This window comes from Meleagris gallopavo, chromosome 7 (assembly GCF_000146605.3).
Source record: "Meleagris gallopavo isolate NT-WF06-2002-E0010 breed Aviagen turkey brand Nicholas breeding stock chromosome 7, Turkey_5.1, whole genome shotgun sequence".
Taxonomy (NCBI): Eukaryota; Metazoa; Chordata; class Aves; order Galliformes; family Phasianidae; genus Meleagris; species Meleagris gallopavo.
In genome coordinates, this window is record NC_015017.2 from 34,232,539 (window position 1) to 34,253,372 (window position 20,834).

General features: G+C 38.1%; 2 protein-coding genes across 3 annotated transcripts in view; one reads left to right on the plus strand and one right to left on the minus strand.

Annotated features, from left to right (window-relative positions):
* MAP3K19 (mitogen-activated protein kinase kinase kinase 19) overlaps positions 1-89 on the minus strand; it is a 34,024-nt gene extending 33,935 nt beyond the window's left edge. Inside the window, exon 1 of the mRNA XM_019617331.1 lies at positions 1-89. Within this exon, the coding sequence (XP_019472876.1) occupies positions 1-8 (8 nt within the window). The 5' untranslated portion in view covers positions 9-89.
* RAB3GAP1 (RAB3 GTPase activating protein catalytic subunit 1) lies at positions 43-20,349 on the plus strand. 2 transcript variants are annotated; one of them, XM_003207727.4, is made up of 24 exons: positions 43-128; positions 241-296; positions 1,520-1,595; positions 2,500-2,632; positions 2,873-2,951; positions 3,311-3,430; positions 3,969-4,134; positions 4,872-4,971; positions 6,392-6,473; positions 7,257-7,325; positions 8,000-8,073; positions 8,586-8,678; positions 10,100-10,269; positions 10,384-10,482; positions 10,694-10,866; positions 11,489-11,543; positions 11,843-12,214; positions 13,267-13,404; positions 14,414-14,641; positions 14,743-14,839; positions 14,929-15,032; positions 15,119-15,234; positions 16,202-16,304; positions 19,155-20,349. In XM_003207727.4, the coding sequence occupies exons 1-24, from the start codon at positions 111-113 to the stop codon at positions 19,395-19,397; spliced, it is 2,964 nt and encodes a 987-aa protein (XP_003207775.1). In that variant the 5' UTR covers positions 43-110; the 3' UTR covers positions 19,398-20,349. The 2 variants fall into 2 exon arrangements, with proteins under 2 accessions (XP_003207775.1, XP_019472880.1); XM_019617335.2 differs by lacking the exons at positions 15,119-15,234; positions 16,202-16,304; positions 19,155-20,349 and having other exon boundaries at positions 44-128; positions 14,743-14,826.
* The last annotated feature ends 485 nt before the right edge of the window (positions 20,350-20,834 follow it).

Sequence of the window (20,834 nt, forward strand, 5' to 3'; positions counted from 1 at the left end):
CCCTTCATGAGGCGCCGTGCGGGGACGAGGCGCTCTGTGAAGATGAGGCGCCGTATGAGGCAGCCGCTTCTTCCCGCCAGCCTTTGCGCGTGGGGCGGGCGCAGCGCAAGATGGCGGCGGACAGCGAAGTGAGTGTTTTCTCTTTCCTCCCGTCCCGCCCCGTCCCGTCCCGTCCATCCCCAGCGCTCCCGGCCCGCGGCCGCCTCCCCGCTCACTGCTTCTCCCGCTGTCTCCCCGCAGCCCGAGTCGGAGGTGTTCGAGATCACGGACTTCACCACCGCCTCCGAGTGGGAGAGGTACGCGCTGTCGCCGTGCTGAGGGCAAGCAGCGGGCCGGGGCCGGCCCTGCTCCTCACAGTCCCGGCGCCTCCTCACCTTCCTTCCCCGGCCGGATTTCTGCCGGCGTCGGGCGCGATTCGAGTTCTCAGCAACTCGGTGGCCTTGTCTTTGTTGTCAGCGGAATTGAAGCAGGCAGTCATGGAAGGTGCTTTGTGCAGTGCTCAGATGAAGGGATTCCTGGGCAGTGCGGTTGCGGTAGGGCTGGCAGTGCTCGGTTGCAGTGGGTAAGAGGATCTAGGCAGGCTGTTTGTGAACCTGGTGGAAGATCAGGTTTAGCCGAGGATTACAGCGAACATCCATAAAGCCCATGTGTTGTAATGTAACAGTCGAGTACTTGCCTTGTGGTTGAAGCCCTTCAAAGTTAGCAGAGCAGCATACAGAACAACGTCAGGTGAAGATTGCTCTGCATTCTTATGTATTATTCTTTAAAATACTTTTTCCAGTGAGAATATCTACAATAGAAAAAGACTTTGAGGTCTGTGTTTAAACTTGAATTTAGATTACAATTATGTGTCTAATGTAGTTTTTATTTTTCTGTAAACAGTGAAGCAGGGCTCTGTTTTATTGTATTACCAGACAAATGTATAACATCAGTCTCAGTTCTTCCAACTCGCATTGTCTTAATGCATGATCTATATATTGATCTAAATTAAAGCCTATGTTGGCCATAACTGGGACGTATTTTAATTTTAGCTGGTCATGCTTGAAACCCTTTTTGCAAACCAGTAATTGAGGGTTGGGATATGGGGGGAAGGGTGAGTAGGGGAGACAGAAAGCATGTTCCCCTATGTTAGGAATTACCTTTTTGGGAAAAAATGCTGCTTGAAGTATAACTGAAGTGCTCATCAGTGAAGCAGTTGGACTTGTGGATCCCCAAAGGTCCCTTCCAACTCCTACAGTTCTGTGATTCTGTGAAAATAGGTGAGACTTCATAAACATTCAATGCATGTTCACAACAGTTGCTAAAAATAAGGCTTATCTGGGATGTGAAACTAAAAGCATTGCTTTATTTGTACAAGGAAACAGACTGTTTTTGTTGCGATCCCTGATATGTTATTATTTTTTGTGTTGTTTTAAAGGAATTCCTCAGTAGGACTACTTGTCTGCTTTTGGGAGTTGAATTACAACACAAGCTGAGCAAGCAATCAGGAAACATTAATACCTTTTTCCCTTCTTACTAGATTTATTTCAAAAATAGAAGAAGTGTTGAATGACTGGAAACTTATTGGGATTTCTTCAGGCAAACCTCTGGAAAAGGTCAGTTGGTCAGTTAGAGCTTCCACAGTGTTAGAAACTAGCAGTACCCATGGATATGTTTATGTGTGTTCTAATTTACTTAAATATGGCAGCTAATGATTTGTGTTAGGAATTTCACTTGTAAAACTAGCTATTGAACAAACAAGTGCTGTGAGGTTACTGGAATTCTGCCAGATGGACAATTTCCTTGGTAAGTACCGATCTTCTTATGGGGGCTAGTGCTATGGTTTCTATTCATTGCCAGTTTTCCATTTGGGAACATTGTTTTAGCTGTTCTCTATTCTCAACGAGCTTATTTATTTATTTTGCCCTCTCTGGTGCATTTGGCATGCCTCACATACTCGTGCATGAGGTTACTTGTGACTCAGTACATCTCATAGAGAGACTTTTTAATTTTTTTCTCCAGAAGACTAATTAGCAGCTTTCTGGCAGTGCTTCAGTCCTGTAAAATGAGTGGGAAATTAAGGGATTTATGGCTGTCATGTTTCCAGAGGAGTTCTACGACTCTTAATTTTAGAGTACCAAGTATTAGGGATTAAAGCTTATAATATCTAGTGAACTAATTGTCAACCATAGTTGTCAATGTGTTCCTGTATTTTGTTTTCTATACTGGATCTCTTGTTTTCTAGTGAGAAGACACTTTTTACAAAGAGTGGTTGTTCACATGACTTACTCTTTACGTTGCCTCATAATGCTGAAGACTTTTGTCCTTGAAATGAAAGTGATTAATGTGGCTTTTAGCATTCCGCTAACTTTAAGCGCTTTGAGAATTATCTTTGTAGTAAATGGTGCCTAGCTGTAAAATAAAACTACAGGAGGAGAAAAAAGTGAAATATTAAACTAAATTTATGTGATCAAGTAATAGCTTTGTTTGTTGCTTTTGTTTGTTATTTTCAATCTACAGGGTGTATATACTACAGGAGTGTGGGAGGAGAAATCAGATGAAATTTCGTTTGCAGACTTCAAATTCTCAGTTACACATCATTATCTTGTACAAGAACCTGGTGACAGAGATGGGAGAGAAGAAGGTGTAGAAGGTAGCTGAAAGTACTCTTTCATGCCTGAAATATGTCACAGGTGTTGTAAGGATATGACAAAAGACAATTTCAGAGTGTTGATTTCATAAGTGTTGATTTGCATCTGTGTGAAATTCTGGGGGATCTGATGGACTTGATATTTCTGATTTTTACTATGTCTTAAGTGAACAAACTGCTAAAGTAAACTGTTAGTTAAATGGATGCTGATGCTCTTACGTGTCACTTTTTTTTTTTTTGCAGATGCCCTTCCTCTGCCTATGCAGGACTTGCTCTGCATGAACAATGATTTTCCTCCTAGAGCTCACTGTCTAGTAAGATGGTATGTATGCTGCCTTTCTTCTTTAATACAGAGGAGGATAGCGATAGATTGTTTTTAAGTCTAATTACAGTTTTTACTAACTTTAGTAAGAAACTCAGGACTGGTACACCTGAAAATCCTCATATGACTTCAGTAGTGTTTGAGCATTGTTGAATTAGTGTAGCGATGAGATGATCTACAGTACTGCATTCCCAGTCGGATCTTGGCCTCTCTGAAAGAAGCGACACACAGCAAAATAAGAATCATGTCCTGCTGGTGGAAATTAGATTATTCAGGTTGTAATATTTCTGACAATTCTGTGTTTGAACTGGTTTATTGGAGCACACAAGTATGTTGTCTTTCCCTGCTCTTTCTCTAAGGTACGGCTTACGTGAGTTTGTGGTTATTGCTCCAGCTGCAAATAATGATGCGGTTCTTAGTGAATCGAAATGTAACCTCCTGCTGAGTTCTGTTTCTATTGCATTGGGCAACACTGGCTGGTAGGTGAAAGCATGAACTTTTCTATATGCTCAGGTGAAACTAGTGTACTATTTATACAGTTCTTTATTTATTTAGGAAGAAGTATTTAGTTGTCAGTGAATTACATTGTGTTTCTTGCATTTGCACCATAATACTGTTACAAAAAGACTTTTTAAATATCTTCCCCCAGTAACTATATAGATATTGATTCAGTATGTTATTTATATTCATTATTGTATGGAAACCTCAAAGGCTTATAAAACTGTTGCATGTTGTTGGGATAACTGGCATATGGAACACAACTTTTGAAAGATTTCTTCTGTGTGCTAACTGTGAATTTCTAGTAATTATTAGTAGCTTTTGATAATTGGACTGAAAGATCATTGAATCTTTGCATTTTTTAGACATTCTCTTTAATGATGAAGTTAAGAATATTTTTCTGTGATTCATATTTAGCATTTTGAACTGTGTTCTCCTAAGAGAAATATATTGTAAAAAATATGGTGTTTAAAAGGCTATGAGCTGGCAGAGATAATCCAAAATGTGAATGTTTTACAGTCAGGTGCCGTTGTTTGTGCAAATACATCAGAAATGGCGACGTATGTATGTTGGAGAGTGTCAAGGTCCAGGAGTTCGAACTGACTTTGAAATGGTTCATCTTCGCAAAGTTCCCAGTCAGTACACTCACTTATCAGGATTACTGGATGTCTTCAAGTCCAAGATTGTAAGTGCATCCGTATATACATACCTGACTTACCTGTTACCTGACTGCCATTCATTTGCTTCTGTCTTCTAGCAAATTGTTGTGTAAGGATCAGATTTACTGTCAATACCAACAGAGTGTCTTCCCAGATATTGTTGCTCTGTATCTAGTAGTAGAAAGTAAAAAAAAAAAAAAACTGTATTAATTCTCCACTGGCATATGAAGGAATCTTTCTGTTTTGCAGCCTACTTGCAACAACTCCCTCTTTCAATAGAGACAAGCTTTATTTGCTGTTTAAAAGGAGAGGGGAAGGTTGAGGTGCATGTTTGTTCTGATACTTGTAGCTCCAGCACCCAACCTACTATAAATAGTGAAGAACAATATTGATGTATGATAGATAATAATCTGAGGAGTCTGAGTGGACTTCTCTAGAGTGGTATAGCTGACTGCAACACTTTGCTGACTACCAACATTAGTTGTAATCTCATCAAAACACTGAAAAAGTCCTTACTGAAAACCTGTCATATTCTGTGTTAGTTACTTGTACGTTACCAGTTAAATAGAGCTTGTAAATGTTGCATGGGTTTTAGAATGTTTATATGCTCAGTTTTAGCACAAGGGTCTTGTTAAGCAGTGGCTTTACTGGTAATTCTTGGGGGTTTTGCAGTTTTGATGAAATTTCTGGTAGTTTGCATTAGAATTAAGTTCTGTATGAGGATATTGTAGAGGATGTGCACTTAACAATGAATGTTTTCAAGGGATGCCCGTTAACACCACTGCCTCCAGTTAGCATGGCTATTCGGCTTACGTATGTGCTTCAAGATTGGCAACAGTACTTCTGGCCACAGCAGCCACCAGGTGGGAGTTTTGTGTCCATATAATAGCCTGTCTTAAGATAAATAGTAAATGTTAAAGAAAACGTTTCTGTATCTTGCCAGAGGAATTAAAGGCTGTGATGAGCTAGCAAGGTCAAAGCTCTGAAGATATGACTGTGGCTTATGTTTGTGACAGTTGTTTTTTTTATTAGTATTCTGACACATTGTGATATGTCTAGAACTGTAGTATCTGTTTGGAGAGAAGAGTATAACTGTCCATAGATCTGTAAAGAATTCTGCCCTGAGTTCCACACAGAAACTGCTGAATTCATGTTTTGATAGATGATAATACTTCACAAGAGTAGTGGTTGGTTATTTCAATAAAAAGATTGATTTTAATGCTTTGCTATTTATTAACAATAGGAAGAGGAGAAAATCTTGTGTGGACCTTGCTTGAGATAAAACTTTGGATTATTTTGTTGTTATTAAGCGAAGGAGTTATTTTTTTATGTAGAAAAAACTGCTGATCAAGCATTTTATTATATTAGCTCTTGCTGAGGGGAGAGGTGAGGAAAAATAACGTCTTCAATCTGAGGTATACATATGAGGCTTGAAAAGTTTGCACCAGTAATGCTACTTAGAAAAACACTGTCCTAGATTGCTTACTTAGTATCTCATAGTGAGCTCTTGTGTGCGTCCTTGGTGGTCATTCTTGAGTTACGAGGATTTGTTCTTACCAGACCTACTCTCATACAGCCTTTGGGTAAATTAATTAATACCTAATACCTCAGTTGTGTTGTCAGTTGATCAGATGCATTTCAGAACATCATTAGCCATTTAAATTATGGTCAATGAAACGTATCAATTTTTGTTTTGTCTTTAATGTGTATTGACATTGAAGTGGCTGAGGATGCTGGTAGGCATCTTTGGCTTCTTAGTAGTTAAAGGAATCCTCTAGATCACTGGATTGAGTCTTTAACTGCAGGAGGCACAGTGAATCATTATTCCTGTAAAATTTTCCCACAGCCTTTTCAAAGTGGTTGGTTTCTCACTCCTGCAGTTACTTTTTCAGACTTCCTTTTTTCTGAATGAAACTAATTTTTTGCCCGGAACTTTTTCTGACAAATCTGTGTCTATTTGTTCTTCTGTGAACTTGAACTCTTTAAGGCTGTCTTCATAGCTGTCATCTGCTCGTACATAAGAGGGTTAGCCTTTCCTCACCACAAATGACAAGAGTTTTATTTGTTGTTTTCATTATCCGGTTGCAAAATTACTTCCTAGTTTTGATTGGAAACAACTACTTTGGCTATGTGCTAGGATTGCATTTTCATTGCTCTATACCTCAGCTATTCAGTTATTTTCTGGTCAGCCAACACATTGCAGTCTTACTGTGAAAATGACATGATATGCTTTTTCAAAAACCCTGTGAATTCTGTATGGAAAATCTGTTGATTTATGTTCAGATATAGATGCTCTAGTTGGAGGAGAAGTTGGAGGTCTTGAATTTGGGAAGTTACCATTTGGTGCCTGTGAAGATCCTATTAGGTAAGATAAAAGTTCAAAAACCTGTTTGGTTTTGTTATTTTTTTTTAATAACTTTGCTTAATGGAGGACTTTAAGGTATGTCATTTGGCTTTGCTGTCGTATACTGACTGTGTCAGTAGCAGAATGCTATATTATCCAAGTACAGGCTTTAATAGCAAATAACACAACTTGGCAGGCGATATAATGGTATTAGAATTGCAGCTCATAGATGTTCCATCATAAACTTACAGAGTACTTAGTTTGTTCCTGAAACTGTTATGTTGGAACACGTTAACTGGAGAAAACTTTAAAAATCATATGCTTTCATTCAGCATTCTTTCATTCAGCATTTGGACTTGAAAATTTCTTTTACTGTCACGTTTATGGTAGACTTTACATGAGAGAATCTACTAATTGAGTTGTTACAATACTTCTAATGTCTTTTTCCAAATACCCCATCACTACTCAGCAAATCAAAGGATCATTCAATGTATTAGACACTATTAAAGCTGTAGGCAAGTTATGTAGGTTTTTCTTTCTGTAATGGGATACCATTACAGAGGATAATGTACAATCTCTGCTTTTACGGAGAGGAGTGGTGAAAGGGACCTGTGTGCCAGCTGCTAGTAAGGCTGAGTGCAGTGCTGGGTGATGTGCTCTTGAATAAGCAAAAGTGAGGAAACTTGTTGAAAATATGCACAGTTCTGTGCTTAGCTGCAAAATCCACGTAGGGATTTAAACATAAGCAGTCATGTAAGTCAAGATCTTAAGTTTGATAGACACTTGCATCTTGTTCTGTTTCAGTGAGCTCCATCTAGCCACCACATGGCCTCACCTAACAGAAGGTATAATTGTTGACAATGATGTCTATTCGTAAGTATTTTGTCTGAATTGCACATATCTGGATGTGTACTCTCCACTTGTTAAGTGCTGCATTTAAGTGACATTAGGGCTCTGTACCTATTTTTTTGTGGAGTGCTAAGATCTACTGATAGATACTCAGGAAAAAATACTTTTGAAGTGCATTTCTGTGTAAGAAAATGTTGTTATGCTGTGATCTCAACAGAATGTACATCTTGGGGCACACTGCCATGCTAACCTTGTAAGTTTTGTGTTGCATTTTTTCTTGAAATGAGGGTAGAAAGATTTAGAATGAGGAAAGCATTAGGAGTTCACTGATTACCATTCCTATTCCTAAAGAGGAAGAACAATGTATACTTGTACATCAGAAAGGAAAAAAAAGAATTGTGGTCTACTGTTTTAAGTAATGCAAAAATAATTTTTCAACATCAGTAGACTTCAAAAGGTGATTTTACTTAAAATTGAGCTGAGTTGTTCTTTTGATTTTTATTCATGTCATATTTGTATGTGAAAACGAACTCTTGCTTACATTTTAGAATGCTTTTCATGTTCCTCTGTATAATTAGGTGTATATTATAGCTTCATAACTATGAAATTTTGTTTAAGAATTTAGTGCTCATCTCTTGTATACCTGTGGTTGTGGTTATGGTTATGGAATTAAACCTTTTCCCCCCTCCCCCCCCCAGTGATCTAGATCCTATTCAAGCACCACAGTGGTCTGTAAGAGTCAGAAAAGCAGATAATCCTCAGTGTCTATTGGGTAAGACATCACAGTTTTGTATCTTCTTTTATTGCTTTTAAGCTATTAAGTTTAGAAATTAGAATTTAATTATTGACTCCCCAGTGACCTGGTTCCTCACTCCCCTAATTTCCTTAAGTGTACTGTATTTTGGACTTCTTTTGCCAAGAACACAAGCTTTGCAAATAGTTTCTTATAGATTAGTCTATGTCTGTGTGCCATTAACTTCAGTGCTGTTCTTACTTGATCAGGTTCCAGAGAAAATAAATGTTTACTGTGTATGTTCTGTTCTGCTGTACAATTGCAGCTTGCTTCAGGTGAGGTCTATGCTGTGGAGTGGTGGCTGATAGGTGTCTAGCAGTGCATTTTCTGATACTTCAGTTATCTGGTTTAAGGATATTTTGTGCTTTGGAACAGACTATTGTGTTCATTCAGAAAAAAGTCGAAGTCGTCATCTTTCAAGAACTGTTTGATGGTAGCTTATTGTTCAGTGAGATTTTAATCTAGATGTTCAGAAACTGTTTCTCTTACAGGTGACTTTCTTAATGAATTCTTCAAGCTTTGTCGTCGAAAGGAGTCAACTGATGAAATACTTGGAAGGTCTGCATTTGAAGAGGATGGAAAAGGTAAAGCTAAAATCTTGTTGACTTATGTTTTTTGATTGTTATTCATTTCACAAATCTAACCTTTCCTGCCCACTTCTCCTGACTTCAGATTCAGCAGTATTTTATATTCTTTACTCTCAGGCATTTTCTGGAACACTCCTACAAATTTGGGCAATGTTTAATATGAATACTTAACATGAATTGGCAATTTCAGCTCTTGGAGGCTCAGAGGACAAATTCCAATGTTATATTTTTAATTAGAAAACGAGATTTTACTTTTGACTGCTTACGTAGAAGACTTGGTTTTGAGCAAGCATTAAACAGATTTATCTGCATTATTTTCTGTATTTTTATACTTACTTCTTTCTGCCTTTTGAAATACTATGTTATGTGCTTTTAAACAGCCAGTGTTTGAGAGCCTTTGATCTCCTTTCCACTTCAAAGGCCTATCTTACTGAGAAAGAAAGAAATGAAATGAAGCTAAAAGCAAAATTGTTAGACCAACAAGTCCAGCATTATCCCAACAGTGTGGGGATACTGGCATTTTTTCTGATGCCCTTGTCCCTTTCTTTCAATACTCTTACTTTACATGTTGAATGTATTTTGAAGGAGCTCAAAAACAAAATAAAAGGAGCTAGCTAGTTAGCTTTAAAAAGTGTTAAGGCTCTGTAGAATGTGTATTACTTAAAATCATAGAGTCGTAGAATGGCCTTGAAAAGGACCACAATGATCATCTAGTTTCAACCCCCCTACTATGTGCAGGGTCACCAACAGATCAGACTGCCCAGAGCCACGTCCATCCTACTTCTATTGCTTGACACAGTCTCTTCAGCCCTCCCTTACCTCTTGTTTCCTTAAAATGTCTGCCAAGACGAGGTTTTCCAGGCTAATTATTCACTTAAATTTGTTTTTACACTTTTTAACGATATTAATTCATTGGTTTTGGAGTTGACGAGCAACAGGTTTGTCTGGAAAATCTTTTGATTTGAGGAGTTTAACAGAAGAATCTAAAACAAAATAGTGCACAGATTGTCTAATCTAAAGCTCCAGCATAAACTTGCATGTTCTGTTACCTACAGTTTACTCAATTTTACCATGTGTAAATGGGCTCCTCAGCAGGTTTTTTTTGCTGATACTCTGCCTGTCATTATCTGCAAGTATGCAGCACTTGCAGTAGGTGGCAGGCACTAGCTACAGCCAACCCAGTCTTGTCTTCATTCAGAAAAAATAAATTAAAGGTTGTTGGTCTTTGACTCCTTTGTGACTCCTGGTTCTGCTATATAACTTTGTGACCAAGAATTTGTATCAAGGGTCAAACATTGATAGCATGAGGATACAGCCTAGGTTAATAGGGTGTTAAAGATCAATGCGAGAAGTATAGATTGATTACAACAGGTAGATTTTTGAGTTGATTTTGTTTTTTTCTTTTTTTAATTGCATAGAGGTTGCTGATATCACTCATGCTCTGTCGAAGCTCACTGAGCCAGCACCTGTCCCAATTCATAAACTATCTGTCACAAATATGGTTCACAGTGCAAAGAAAAAGATTCGCAAGCACAGAGGTGTAGATGAATCACCTTTGAACAATGAAGTTTTGAACACTATTCTTCTGGTAAGTGAGCAGAATTAATTTAAAGAAAAAAATGCTTCCGATGTCAGTCGCATTATTTGAATTGCATTGATCCACTTTTTGAAACTGCCTAAGTCTAAATGTTATTTCTTCAAGTTCTTATTTCCTGATGCTGTTGACAAACTGGCAGAAGGATTTGAAAGCAGAGCTAGCACTTCATCAGGAAGCAATCCTCCTCCAGAGAATGAAGATTACGTAAGTTATATCAGTTATACCAACTGATACTTAACAGAGGGAAGACAGGGAGGGAACACGATCTTTAGTGCATGTTAATACAGACTTTGTTGTGGCCTTCTGTTTTATAATTGGTGAAATTTGGAAAGATACACAGAACACACATATTGTATGGTTTTGGTGAAAAATACCATTGGTTCTCTATTCCTGCTTTCTTTTATTTCTTATGTAGAATCTCTTCAGTCAGTTTAAATCTGCTCCTTCTGATAGTCTGACATACAAGTTAGCTTTATGTCTTTGTATGATAAACTTCTACCATGGAGGAGTAAAAGGAGTGGCACATCTTTGGCAAGAGTTTGTGTTAGAAATGCGCTACAGATGGGAGAACAACTACCTTATTCCAGGGTAAGATTTATTTATTTAATTGCAAATGCTGTCTGCTGCTTTTATTATCTTTCCTTCCTAAAGTAAGAAAGGAGAGCGAGTAGGGAAAGAATCTGCACACTCCATTAAACTTGAGACATCTGAAGGAAGCTCCAGTTAAAGAGCATTCCATTGTTTGGAGGAAAAAGAAGCTTATGCAAATGCTTAGCTTCTAAATTATCAGATAAAAATGAAGGAGCTGTTATAGAAATACCTTTGTTTTGTGGTGTAGTTCCACCACTTTTCTAAGGGAGCTCTTCCCAGTTCCTGTTGGTGTAGTTGCGTTTTCAGGCAGATGATGCTGTCTCAGCTATCATTCAAATACAAAACTGACCAGGGAATGCAGAATCTGTCTGCTTTATACTGCTGCAGTTGATCTCTGAGCTTCAGAAACGATTTCTAGGAAGTAAATGTAGTTTAAATTCTGTGCTTGTTCAGTCACTACTTGTCTGCTGGGACTATAAAAGTGCTGCATAATGGAAGAGGTGGGGGTGGGTTCGTTGTGGGTATCTGCCCCTTTCCTGGATTTCAGATGATTTAAGACCATGTGTGTGAAAAGTTCAACTTCATAATTGGTAATAGTTACACTTCTACCTTTTGTTAGATTAGCTAATGGCCCTCCAGATCTGAGATGCTGTTTACTGCATCAGAAGCTTCAGGTAAATATCCCAAATTTCAGAATGATTTTTCTCCTAGAGAAACAATCCAAGTCATAACCATTATTATTTAAATATGTTGGTTTTTATAGATTTAGTTAGGCTTGTATCACTTGGTCTGGACCTCCATTTCTTGGCAAAATCTTTGTTATAGTACCAGTTCAATGGGATTAATGTCTTTTGGAATTGTAAGAGATTTTTGTGATTCTTCATGTTTCTCTGTGATGGGTTTTTTTTTTTTGTCAAAGAAGTAATTGCTAAACACTTTTTTCCTCCTCCTCACCCCCCCATTTAACTTTTAGATGTTAAACTGCTGCATTGAAAGAAAGAAAGCAAGAGATGAGGGGAAAAGGGGGAGCATGTCAGATCGTTCACCTGGTGGTTCTTCTGGTGATACTGGAAAAGGAGCAGACCACTCTGGAGATTACCTGAAGGAGACTGATAAAGAAGTTGGAAAGTCTTGGGAATCATGGAGTGACAGTGAAGAGGAATTTTTTGAATGTTTAAGTGACACAGAAGATCTGAAAGGAAATGGACAGGATAATGGAAAAAAAGGAGGAGCAAAAGAAGGCAGCAAAGAGCCTGTAAACCTGAAACCAGAAGGCCGTCTGCATCCTCATGGGAAGCTGACGCTGCTGCATCCGGGAGAGCCTCTCTACATTCCCATAACACAGGTTAGATAGCCAGAACTGAGCCAGATATGCAGTGTGACTCTCACACAGTACAATTCGTTCTCAGGACTGTAAAGTTGCATGTAGTTTGCAGGTTATATATTTGGTCCTAAAACAGTGGGATGGCTCTGTCTTAAGAAAGGATTTTCAATATTTATAACTTGATGAAACTGTTTAAAGTGAAGTCTTACCTGCTTTTACCAAATTTAATTCAAAACACATTTCTTTCATTTGAAATGGAAACTAAGCTGTCTTGTCTACCTCACACTCTGTTTTTTTCATTATTTCCAATTCCTAACGCATCTTTCATTCCTTCCCTATTTTTTTTTTCCTTATGTTTCTCTGGTGTGACACATTTAAGACTCTGTGTGTTTGGTCGTCTGAGATGATAGTAATTTCCATCAGATGGACCAGAGTACTGGATCAGTTTTGCTGTTGCTTCTTGTCTTTTAGAGACGCACTGAGAAATATTTCAGAAGGCCATAGTCATCAGCTTAGGACCTCACTATCTAGAGCAGGTTTCCCCCAGTGAACTGGAAACTTTATCTAACTCTTACTTTCTTGTAGAGGGGTGAAATAGGAAACAGTGGTGTCAGAGGAAGTAATGTGAATTCAGCCATGCATGAATACATTGGTTTTCATTTGAGAGAAATTTACCTAACAGATGTTGCTTCGCGTGGGTAAAAAGAACAAGCAGAGTGCAGTGAGGCAGAATGTCATCAGTTAATTATGTGCTGACAGTATCAGCGGCAAAAATCCTGCATTTCTTTACCACAGTGGTCTAATCAAAATAGTATCAGTCAAGCATCAGACTTAATCTGTTGTTTTTTGTATTATGACAATGTTTCTTTCTCAGGTAGTGTTTCTTTTGTTTGTTAGCATCCTTTTCAGATGCACGGTTTCAGGTTAAGCCAAAGAAACTTAAGGTTATTTCCTTAAAGTACAAAGTGAGTACAGTGAATTCCTAGTGACAGGAAGCTGTCAGCCACTTCTTCCTTAGTAAGGGCTAAGATGAGGAGAAACTACTTGTGAACTTGCCTTTTTCTGTCTTGCAGGAGCCAGCACCCATGACTGAGGATTTGCTGGAGGAACAGTCCGAGGTTCTGGCAAAACTTGGGACCTCAGCAGAAGGTGCACATCTTCGAGCACGCATGCAGAGTGCCTGCTTGCTCTCAGATATGGAGTCTTTTAAGGTAGTACTACTTGAAAAATTCCATGAACCTGCTTTTGTCTTAATCAAATTGTTATTCTTGCGTGTGTTGAACAATTCTTAAGGGTTTTATGATGAGTTTTTTCCCTTAGGCAAAACATTTTCAAAATAGTTTAAAGTTGAAATTAAAAGCCTATTGATAAAACTGCTTAAACACTTCAGAATCTATGGCTATCCAGTCTATTGCACTGTAGTGTTCTGCTGAATTTGTACGGTGTTGGATTTGTGTGACTTCGGGAGATTAAAAAAACAAACTTAAAAAAAAAAAAACCAAAAATATGGCATTTTAGTTGATAAACTGGAAATTAAAAATCAGGATAGCTCTTATAAAAGAGGGAGGATATTTATTTTTAGGTTCCTTTTTGAAGGAAGAAGAAAAGGAACTTCTGTAGTTAAAAGATGGAAGGTCATTGCTGGAAGCATGTTCATGCAGCCTACTAATTCTTTCTTTCATTTCTATTCTTACTTTTATAAGCTTATGCGTTGTGGCTCTGAGCAGCCTGGTCTAGTGGTTGGTGACCCTGCCCACAGTAGGGGGGGTTGAAACTAGATGATCTTTGAGGTACTTTTTCAACCCAGGCCATTCTATGATTCTATGATAAAAATTTGTGAAAATTTAATATTTCTTGCATTTATGAAGTACCAGATAGAAGCTTGACTTCACAGTATGACTTTGAGTTTGCCTGCAGTAATGTGTGAATCTCCTGTTTTTTTTTGGGGTGGGTATAAGAGGAAGGTTTCTTTTTGTTGATGGCATGGGTTCCACATACATTCCTCCTCACACCCCACTCCGCTGTTTCGCTTTGCTCTTTTTTTTTCCCCTCACCCAGGTCTCCTTTTCTAGTGTACATTTTGCTGACTATGAACAAAATTCCCTGAATTTCTTGCTCACAGCCTGTGGTGTGCCCTCAAAACTGTACTGCCTTCCTAGCCAGTTATTATACTTTTATAGGATTTTGTGAAGTACAAATTTAATGTCATCTTCATTCCAGGCAGCTAATCCTGGCTGTTGTCTGGAGGATTTTGTGAGGTGGTACTCTCCTCGGGATTACATCGAAGAGGAAGTGGTTGATGAAAAGGGAAATGTGGTAATTAAAGGTGAGCTGAGTGCCCGAATGAAGATCCCTAGCAACATGTGGGTGGAGGCCTGGGAGACAGCAAAACCAGTCCCAGCACGGAGGCAGAAGAGACTCTTTGATGACACTAGAGAAGCAGAGAAGGTAACAATTCTGTGACTAGTGATAGGTGCTTATCTTTTGAACTTAACCTTAACTTTGAGAAGCAGTTCTGATCATTAATGTATTAATTTTTGTTGTTAAAGGTACTTCATTACCTTGCCGTTCAGAAACCAGCTGACCTTGCACGGCATCTCTTGCCTTGCATCATCCATGCAGCCGTACTCAAGGTAAAGGAAGAAGGTAAATAATGTTTAATAAACTATTATGGTATTTTAGGTTGAACACTAATGCAATAATGAGAACTTGTTTGGTTCTTTTCCTCCTAACAGAAGTACTAGAAGATATATCTTCAGTTAAGAAGATTATTAAACAGATAATATCCCATTCCAGTAAAGTCCTACGATTTCCAAATCCGGAGGACAAGAAGCTAGAAGTAAGACTTCTGTGTTGGTTTGTGCTGAAAACTTGATAGACTTGTTTGTGGGAGTGCTAAGAGTAAATCTTTCTATTAAACTACAGGAAATTATTGCTCAGATTATGAGTGTGGAAGCTATCATTGCCAGGGCCAGGTCTCTGAAGGCAAAATTTGGAGTAGAGAAATGTGAAAATGAGGACGAGAAGGAAGATCTCCAAAGGTGACTAATTTCATGTATTTATTTACTTACTTAATTCCCTTGAGTTGTTTTATTTTTTTCCTCTGATGCTCTTTTTTAGTAGTGTCAAAATTTAGGAAACATGGAAGTGATGATAATACAGAAATACTAAAGAGTCATATTTAATGTGGTGTATTTAATTTGGTGTCCCTGTCCCTATGCTACCGAGGGGTGGTTGCCTTGTATGCCTGTCTGAGTAACCATCTCTTTAAAGCATGTGATATGTGCTATTTTGATGGGATTTGTTTTCTGTAGATGGTACTGGAAATGTGACATTTTTGTGTAAGCAAAAGGTGTGCGATCAACTTTTGTTGCAATTTATGTAAAATTAGAAGGATGAGGAATTTCATATTTTCTATAACTAATACGGAATGAAATGCTGCCCAAGGTTACACTTTCTTATTGTAGTTTCCCTAGTAATTCTTAATGTCAGTAAGACATATAAATAAAAAGTAACAAGGCATGTTTCATTGTTGTCACTACCTGCTGTCAGATTTACTTTCTGCTTAAGCTGACTAACATGTAACATGCTTTAAAAGAAATAAATTGTTCTTACTGCTCTAGGTGATGGTTTAACCCCAGTGGGTAGCTCAGGACCATCATACTGCCCTCTCCCTCATCTTCTTCAAAAACACAGGAGGAGAAAATATGATGGAAAAAATGTTGTGGCTCAAGATCGTTCAGGGAGATCATTCACCTGTTAGTGTCAAAGCTTAGTGTGAAAGAATGAGCAATAAGGCAGGAAGCAATGACAGATGGTTTAAGGGGGAGAGAGGAAGTGTTACTCTGAAATGTAATTTTTTTCCTTAATTTTTTTGGAACAGAGAATTCAGAGTTAGCCCCTAGTGCTAATTCTGTTAGATGGAGACCCCTTCATGGGAAGCAATTGTATTTTTAGATTTAGAATAAGCAAAAATTCTTTTCTCTTTTTAATCATTTGTACCATCAGATTTGTGAACTGTCTCCTGGAGCAGCCTGAAGTGTCTGTTCTTGGTGCAGGAAGAGGACCTGCTGGCAGCGTTATTCACAAACTGTTTGTGAATGCTCAGAGGGTAAGAGAGTTCTTGACTGCTGCTCTGATGCCTCAAACCATTTAAATGCAATAAGTTAACATATGATGGCTGTTTATATTGTCTACATATATCCATGTATTTTTATAAATGTGACTGCATTTTTTGAGTCTTTTTTTTTTTTTTGTTGATGTTAACATGAGTTTAGCTACAACAGTATCCCACCAAGAGTAGATGACCTGGGATGTGAAACTTGAAAGGAAGTTGAGTAGATAGAGCTGTCATTAATGTTTGATTTACTTTGAATTATAACAGTAATGCAATTATGGCACAAATTTCTGCTTCAGTGAAGTTGTGTAACATATGTAACATTACAGTAAGAACTGTTGAGTGTGTTGATGGTTTGACATGGAATGCAGAGAAGCATGCCATAATATTAAATACTTTTTAGACTGAGGCTTATATTCAAATACTTTCTGGTATGGGAACTTATGTGCATAGGAAAAGTGTCAGTTGTCTCAACTCTGTATTTGCTTTATTTACTGCCCGTGTTGTATCTGTTTTCTTGAAATCTTTCCCCATTTCTTTTTTGTAAATTTCTATTTTTGTAAATAATGCCTTTTTCCTTAAGCAGTTTTTTTTAATAACTGGCTTGGTAAGTATTGATTTCCAAAGTTCTTGGACTGCAGTCAGCCTACAGCTTCTCTCAGAATTTCAACTATCTGTAGCATCAAAAAATCTAATTAAAATTTAACTGCAGTGATAATAACAAGGTGACATAATGTTGCAGACATCCTAAAGCCTGAAACAATGTTTAGAGATCACTGCTGGAAAAAAAAAAGTGATTTGGAATTAAGTGCTTCTGAGGTGTGGATGCCTTAATAATAATCTGTAACATTTTGCAACTCAATGTAAAAAGGACCATTCTGAAAACAGGCCACAGTTTTTCTGATAAATAAAAATTAGAACATTTGTTTTACCCTTAAGAGAACTTTAGTGAAAGTTGTGTTGCAAATCTCAACATGTAAGAGCCAGCTTAACTTAAAAGAATTTCTCTTAAATCTTAAGATTATGCCCTGTAAATGTATGCACTTCTTTTTTAAATCATGTATTTTGTTTTAAAAGTTGAATTTCTAATGTTAACAACAAGTAAAAATACATGTAATTTCTAGAGTTGAGTTTAGTAGCTTACAGCCACCTCCCACTAGCTGCTGGTCACTAAGACTTTTTAGTGGGATACAGGAAAGCATGTTTAATCTACCATTAATTAGTTTGGTAGAGAGTTGTTTGGGAATTAGAAGTTGAATGACTTTATTATTCATTACCTTTTGAATCTGGACTCTTCTCTGGGTTGTGTAAAATATCTTCTTCTCAAGCTTTCTCAGGGAAAATATGATAGCAAGTGCATGCTCTTAGAAGTAGAGTGCATGATGTCTCTTAAACCTACAGTCTCCTTCTAGCCTCTTGTTAGTCATCTCTGACTTGCCTTTGTTTCTATCTTTCATCACTGGTTCTTTTCTCATCCCTTTTCAAGCTGACTGAATCTTCTGATGAGGTAACCAACTTTGTCCCTCATTTCCCACTCATCTTCCTTAGCTGCATAGAGGTGAACCTTTTGGTAGATAAGAGTACAACAGCCTGATGTGGTTGGTACTGTAGTTACTGAGCATAAAAATAATATTGTGTTTCCAGAATGGTTTTTCCTCATTTGCAGACTTTCTTTTAGAGCCTATCGGGAAGTGAAAATGAAGACAAATTTAAAATATAAAACTAAAAACCAGAACAAAAAATGCAAACACTTCTTCAGGTGAATACTAATACTCACTGATGCTGAAATATGTGGCCTTCCTTTTATATTCTTCTCTGTTGCTGTCACTATTTTCTTGCCTATTAAGCAGCCAGATGCTTTGGGGGAAGGTAATGATGTATAGTATACTGTGTGGATGTCACAGTCCAGCTACTGCCAAAACTATTGAGATAGCAAAGCTTATTAAGGCTACTGAAACTTTTGGACAAAAGTATAGAGGTGGTCTGAGAGGGAGAACTAGAGTAACTGAAGAAGTATAGCAAAGAGAACATTCTGTCTGGTTTCCTTGAACTGTTTTTGGAAGTACAAATGCCACTTGTCCCTGATCATTGACCCTGTGTCAAAGGCTGCAGAGCCAAGCAGAACTAGGTTCCTGCTCTTGGGGGCTGGATGAGTGAGAGCTGGAAGCAGAGGGAGTGCATAGGTCATTCTGTGGGTTCTTCTATGATGTTCCCAGCCTTTAGTTAAGGAGTTCAGTACCCTGTTAGGCTATCGGAGTGTGTTTGTGTGTGTCTGTCAGAAATCTGAGGACCAGCCAGGAAGTTGGCAGAAGTATGCCATTCCTTCCACTATGCAGCTGTAGTGTTGCTGCTTACTGGCAGTGAGTAGAGATGCAGATTGCCAGTGTTCTGTTTGCTCTGTGATGTAATCCTAGCAAGCCTTGCTTTGGTCATGGAGAGGACACTGCAGTTACATATTGAGTTTCAAAGGCAAGTGACTTTTTGTCAAGGCTTAGTGGTGGCCCTGGTTACTTCTACAGTGAGGGTGGCTTGACCAAGTGTGTAGCAGTGAAGAGCTGAGGCTGGTTTCCTGACTGAGGAAAGGTGTGGTGAAAACCTTATTTCATGCTTTTCAAAACCCAAGGAGCTTAACCTGGGCTGAGCATTACCATCCACAAAGGTTCTTCCATTTGATTGTGTGCAGTTTATTTCTTGACATCCCATTAGTGTCTTGCTGTGTGTATATGTAAAGCCTTCTGATATTTACCATTGCTGATCTTCCTCTTCTCTTCTTACGAATTCTTTTCTGAATTCTAGTTGTAAGGAACAGCCAGCCATATAGTTACATTTCTGCTTTTATTTAAGATTTCTGCAGTGCCTCCGCTTGATGAAGAACTGAGGAGATCAGGTTCAGCAGATGAGCGAAGACTCAACACGGGCTCCATGTCAGATTTCCCACCGCCCACAGGCCGGGAGATCATTTTGCGCACAACTGTCCCCCGTCCTGCACCTTATTCTAAACCACTGCCCCAGCGGATGTACAGTGTGCTAACAAAAGAAGATTTTCGACTTGCAGGTGCCTTTTCAGCAGATACAACTTTCTTCTGATGTAACTGTAGCTGTGTTACCTTGTGTGTCTTCACAAGTAGAATGTTATTCATTTTCCTTCAGGGAAGTTAACACTTACAGATCTACCAACTTGTGGTGAGGAGAAAATAAGGTTGTCATTAGTGACAGGGAGTGATAGTCTCAAGGACAGACCTCAGCTGGGGTTTGAGAAGAATGACTCCAAATGCTCCAGCTTGGAGGTCTGGAGAGGCTGCAGCAGTAGTTTTGCTCTTCTTTGGGGAAGAAAGTTTAGCCATCCCCCTCTGTCCAATGGAGCACGTTTTTGCATTAGCTTGTTTAATTATGGATGTTATTGGGCTATACTCAAATACTTAGTGTTCAAGTTCATGCAGACTGCGCTGCTTTACAGTTCTTAATCAGACTCGATAAAGTGATGTTAGCGTACTTAAATTGATGTGCAGACATTAATTTGTATTTATTGCTAATCACAAATACTGAGCTCAGTATTTTTTCGGTTAATCTATAAGTTGCAAATACTTCTAAAATAACTTTCATTTTATTTAAAGTGCACAACACATTCTAGTTCATGCCTAACTCTCCTAGCCTTGCAACAGTCATCTGAAAAAAAGTTGTCTTTGGGATAAGAGCTACTATAATCCTATTAGCATTAAGCCTAACTCAGTTTTAGATGCTTTATATCCTTCCCTGCATGCAAGGGCCAAAGCTGTATGTAAATTACATGTACAGAGGTTTTAAACCAAAGCGAAGCTTACAGTAGAGACCATTTAAATGCATAGTGTCTTTGATCTGATGATAAACTAACCCCATTGAATATCATGCAAACACTATGACTTCATGTGCCAATGTTGCTTTACAGTGATCTTACTGTGTTTTAATCAGAATGAGCAGATCAGAGCTGCGTTACAGAATTAAATGTAGAAACTATAGTATTGTTGACATTACTCAATAAATTTAAACTTACTGGTTCTCAGATCTTTTCAGGTTGGAGTGGTTTTTATCAAAATACTACTTAAATGTCATACTTCCAGAGCTTGATATAGAAACAAACTTGCTTGTGACTATATCATGTGTAAAAAAAAAAAAAGTTAAGTTCGTTCTATCTCAAATACTTCTCTCTGATAAATATGCATCAAGTAAAAATATGTTAAGAATGTTAACTTTTTTTAGATGAAGTCTTGCCCTAGGACTTTGTCCCACAGGCTTTTTGTGTTTTATATGAAGCAAATGCCTTTGTTAAATAGAAGAAAGGCAAAGGTCAATTCAACTGTTGCTTAACTGTCCAACTTTGTAAGTAATTAGTTGCACCAGACTAATTACTAAATAAGTTTAAGATTACTTACCTCTTCCTGGTATTGTTGCTTTCCTCCTCTCCTGCTATGCTTTCTTAGTGATTTTTACCTTACATATGCAGCCTCCTGTATAGGTTGAATAAGCTTGAAAGCCCTTCATTTAGCT